Here is a 5,235-nt window from a genome sequence, read left to right on the forward strand (position 1 = left end):
TCCAACATTTATTCACAAAATCCAATAGCGTCTATCTTCAATAGATGCTAAAAAAATGAGTGACTTCCACATTTATTAAGCTTCAGGATTTTATATGATTATCATTACGGAAAAGGGTCAAAATACCCTTGAACTATCTGAAATGGATCAAAAATACCTCTCAGTTTTATGGTTTAAAAATACCCCTCCGTTAAATATTTTGCTCAAAAATACCCCTCCTCTTAACAGAATTCCACCTAGCATGCCATCTAGGTAAAAAAAAAGCCAAGTGGCCATGCCACGTTACCATACAGTGTCAAAAGTGTGGATAACCACCTTTTCAAATATGGCCACATTTGCAATTATAACCACATTTCATCATCCCATTTTCGCCACCCCCTTCATCCCTTCGCCGTCGGTGATTCTCCAATGAGGGTAATTCAGTCAATTCACTCTGTAAATCCGATCTATTTCAATCTACAGTTAACACAGAAGTAGATTACAATTCAGCATCAAATAAATGCAAGATGAGAGAAAACATAGGTTGCCGAACGAAAGCACATTAATGGATGCTACTGAAGACCTCAATGAAATAACGCGTAGCACATTCAGATTCTTGAATATAGGAGACAGGTAGACATGATAGCAGAAAGCTAAGACACGATCAACTGTTTCAGCTGTTTATGATTTGCAGTAACTTCTGTTGTCATTGCGGGATTTATCTCGTGGTCACCCTCAAGTTTGCTTAAGTTGCCTTTCTCCTAGATAAGTTGAATATGGTGATGCTTACAGTAAAGACGCCCTTCATGGGCAATATAGTTGGAAGGGCTAATCACACAGCCTCCATGGCAACATTTGAAGCAGCTCTTGTGATATAGTATACCATTAACTGATACCTATAAACACAAAATCAAGTGTTAATGTAGCATCTGTTGCAAAACATTAGCATGAAACACGTCAACTATACAAATTTTACGTAAAAAATTACTTATTGAAGGTGTTACCTTTTTGGTTGGGTAGACAGTGTTCTTGCAGCCAAAATATTTCTCTGATTTCATTGGGTTTGTTAATTGTAGATTGAAATAGATTGGATTTACAGAGTAAATTGACTGAATTACCCTCATTGGAGAACCACCGGCGGCAACAGGATGAAAGGGGTGGCGGAAATGGGATGATGAAATGTGGTTATATTTACAAATGTGGCTATATTTGAAAAGGTGGTTATCCACACTTTTGACACGTGTATGGTGATGTGGCATAGCCACGTGGCTCTTTTTACCTAGATGGCATGCTTGGTGAAATTCTGTTAAAGGGGAAAGTATTTTTGAGCCAAATATTTAACGGAGGGATATTTTTTAGCCAAAAAATTAACGAGAGGTATTTTTGATCCATTTCAAATAGTTCAGGGGTATTTTTGACCCTTTTTTGTTATCATTATATAAAATTATAAAAAGAAAAAAGTCAAAGGTTAAACAGAAGAATGAGTACAATAGAAGGAAAAGAATCATAAAATGAGCACAATATCAGGATAAGGTTTAGTACATTAACCATATATTAGTTAAAGTTTTTTTTTTTGGAATTCCAGCAAAACTCACAGCCGATACAACCTCTACCACAGCCTCTGTCCTTCGAGTGAGCTCTTTGTGCGCACTAGGTAAACCTCTCACTGTGAAATCGCTCGTAAACCACATAGGAGATGTAAATCACACTAGGTAAACCCCGTGCGACGAGCTAGATTGAGAAGGCATTAGGGGAGTTCAAAACCGCGACCTCCTAGCCATCAAATTGTTTGTTGCTGTTGAGTTAATGATTTTTAGAGTGCTTGAATTGATTTATTTTTAATTATTTTTTATTTTTAAGTTTTTTCTTTTTGGAGATGTTTGACAAAATTAAAAAATGCTTTTAAACACTTTACTTTAGACTTAAAAAATACAAATAAAAGTCAAAAGTCAAAAATTGATTGCTACCTACTTTTAACTTTTAGGGATTGTTTGGTTGGGAAAAAGTTATCTCGTGATAATTAATTTTTGGATTAATTATCCCACCATGTATATGGGATAACTTATCCCATCACTATGGTGTAAATGGTGGGATAAATAATCATGGGAGTGACTAATAAATACCTCACACCAAACGTGGAATAAAATAGGTCATTTTATTTAGAGACTATTTATCCCTTATACCTCACACCAAACGACCCCTTAGTTTTTGACTTATAAATCACTTAAAAAAATCAGCCAAACACCCAATTTGACTTTCTTAAAACAAGTATCATTTTTATCAATTTGATGTAATACTCACTTTCTAGAGAAAATTGAAGGAAATGTGTCTTTTAAGTCTTGAAAGTGGTATTGGTGATATTGACCAACTTAAAAGGTCAAACATAATTAGAAAACTTGATTAAGTTAATTGTGGACTTGATTAATATTTTCAAAACTTAGTACTCTTTTCAAAACTACAAATCAACCCACCCTTCTTTCCTATCTAAATCAACTGTCTCTCTTCTCTCTCACCCTCTCTCTCTCGAGACAGTTTCTCTCAAACTTCTCCCAACAAACAGTTCTGCAAATTTCTCCCTTCAATCCCCGGTGACTTCAACCTTCGACGATAAATAGTTTGGTTTCAAGTTTCTTTTTGACTTTCAACCGTCGATCGACGTGACAGCATTGCTCTCCGACGACAACAGCTTCGAGTTCTTCATCGTCCCTTTTATTCTTTCACGGGTAAAAACTTATGGCTTTTTAGTTTTAAAGAAAAAGAGGAACTTGATCCAACTTCTCTTCTAGTATTCGTTAACAATTTTAATATTTGTTGCTTAAATTTGAGAAAATCCTAATTTCTGGTATTTTTTCTCTTCTCTTTCCGTAGTGAAATATGATTTTTTATTGTTATTGTAGTTCTTGTTTCAAACTGTTGATTCGATTTTTTGATGTTTGTTGTGTTTTTTGAATTTTGATTTTTGTTGTTTGTAGTTGTATAAACAAAACAATAATGTTGGTGTTTTTAGTCATTGTTGATGTTCTTGGTATGCGTGTTGTGTTGGTGTTGCATTGCTGGTTTAATTTGTTCTTGTTCTTGGTAAAAATGGTGTATTTGATATTAAATGGTGATATTGTTGTTGTTCTATTGAACAAAATCTTGCAACTGATTTTTTCTGAAATAGGTTAACCATCTGATGCAACAGATTAACCATCTAATGCAATAGATTAACCATCTGATGCAACAGATTAACCATTTGATGCAACAGATTTACCATCTGATGCAACAGATGAACCATCGAATGAACCATTTATTGGATAAAATCCTATCAACTATTCCAATGGGATGACATGTCCAAACTTGATTTTTTCCAATAGATCATACATCTGTTGTGACAGAACAACCTTCTATTAGAAGAAATCTAAACAATATTGGCATTTGATAAAGGTTCCAACAGATCATACATATGTTGCAGCAAATGAATGATTTATTGCACAGATCAGTCATCTATTTCAATAGATGAGTGATCTGTTGGAAGAAATCACAATAATATTGAAACTGTTTTTATTGTTACCAACAGATTACTCATTCGTTGCAATTAACCCACCAGTTGCAATAAATGTGTGATCTGTTGGAACTGTTATTTTACTATATTGTATATGCTAGATTTATTGTTATCCTCTTTTTAACGATGCATTAATCAACTATAATCTTTTTTATTTTTCTATTATTTTTAGATAATATGGCTCCCAAAAGAAAAGAAACTGAATCAAGTCCAAGTAAATGAACAAGTGAAGAAGCTAGGCTACATCTACCACCCTATGAGCTTGCTTTACAAGTGATGTCTCAATGAGAAGCAAAAGATAATAAATATATAATGAATGTTTCAAAAGAGATGATCCAAATGCTAATAGCCCTTCCACTAAATAATTGGTCAAAACCTTCAGTATTGATAGTTATCCTGCGAGAATGCAATGCGATGGTGCCACAAATTTAAATGGTGATTTGGTGGTTAAGTCAGCCATGAAAAAATCTTTTGATGCTTTCAAAAAATACTTCGAGACCAAAAATTAGATGCTTATTTCAGGGACAGCTGCTTTGGGCAATATCTTAATTTGCTAGAGGACAACAATGCTTGTTTTCAAATGAGCATGGTATATGATCTTCTCAAGTGTAGGTTTTTGTATGAAAATAAAGATAAGATGAATAAGGTGTAGATAAATTACTGTGGCATGCCTGTTTATTTTGATTGGAAGGAATTTGCCAAAGTTACTTGACTAAATTGTTATCCTCTTTTTCCTTCTCAACCTATACCTAGTCTAACCCAAAAAATCACTCCGCACACTCAAAAAAGGCAAAGGCAAGTCAAGTGATGTGTGACTTGGTGTCACTTGTTAGACCAAACTTCAAAAACAAAAATTTGATAGAAGCGTTGAGAGGTAAAAGACTTTCAAAGAAGCACAAGTCATCATTGTGCTTGGTTTGTCTTGTACATAATATTCTTTGGGCAAGAGACGTTAACAATAACATACCACTTGGTTTAATAAAGCTCTCCTAGGATCTTGAGACATTTAACAACTATTCTTGGGTTATGAAAGCTTCAAAATGTCTGTTAAATATGTTTTGACTCCGTTAACACCAAAGGAAGTCAACTTATATGGATTTTCAGGGGCTTTTATGGTAAATATTTTTTTATTATGATTCATTTATTTTTTATTGAATAATGCTTTTGATTTATTTACGTTATTTTATAGGCTTAGGTGTTTGAAGTGATTCCTTATTTGAGACAACAAGTAAACTATCAGGAAGAAGTTTCATGTCCAAGAATCCTGAGATAATTGTCGGCCAAAACTGATAAAAAAATTCTTGATCTCTTCAACCCTCCGAAGGAAGCAGTAAGTCTAATTCTAATTAAATTTTTATTTTAATTAATGATTTTTGTAAATGATTTAATCATCATTCTAATATATGTACTGATTTATTTTAGATTGTGCATATTTGGCTTGTTCTGACCAATCGAGAGTTGAAGATGTCATTTTTTTTACTTTACGATCAATGAAAACTTTATCGATCCCTAACGTTATTGATAGAATAAAAAAAATTATTTTGAGCAACAATCATCACAAGAAAAATAATTTTAGAGGGTGGGCTTGTTGTTGTTGATGGTGCTAGTGGTGATGGAGCTGTTGGTGGTGATAGTGGTGGTGGTAGTGGTGCTGTTGTTGGAGCTAATGATGCTCCACTTTCAGTTTTTAAAACAACAAACCATTATGATTT

The 5,235-nt window shown here is 33.7% G+C and overlaps 1 protein-coding gene across 1 annotated transcript; it reads right to left on the bottom strand.

Annotated features, from left to right (window-relative positions):
- Nucleotides 1–319: 319 nt before the first annotated feature.
- Nucleotides 320–2,680, bottom strand: LOC124886628 (pollen-specific protein SF3-like). Its single transcript, XM_047395501.1, has 5 exons — nt 2,626–2,680; nt 1,575–1,645; nt 770–875; nt 563–656; nt 320–446 (listed from the first exon to the last, which is right to left on the bottom strand). The coding sequence occupies exons 1-5, from the start codon at nt 2,678–2,680 to the stop codon at nt 320–322; spliced, it is 453 nt and encodes a 150-aa protein (XP_047251457.1).
- Between the last annotated feature and the right edge of the window lie 2,555 nt (nt 2,681–5,235).

Source organism: Capsicum annuum, chromosome 8 (genome assembly GCF_002878395.1).
Source record: "Capsicum annuum cultivar UCD-10X-F1 chromosome 8, UCD10Xv1.1, whole genome shotgun sequence".
Lineage (NCBI taxonomy): Eukaryota > Viridiplantae > Streptophyta > Magnoliopsida > Solanales > Solanaceae > Capsicum > Capsicum annuum.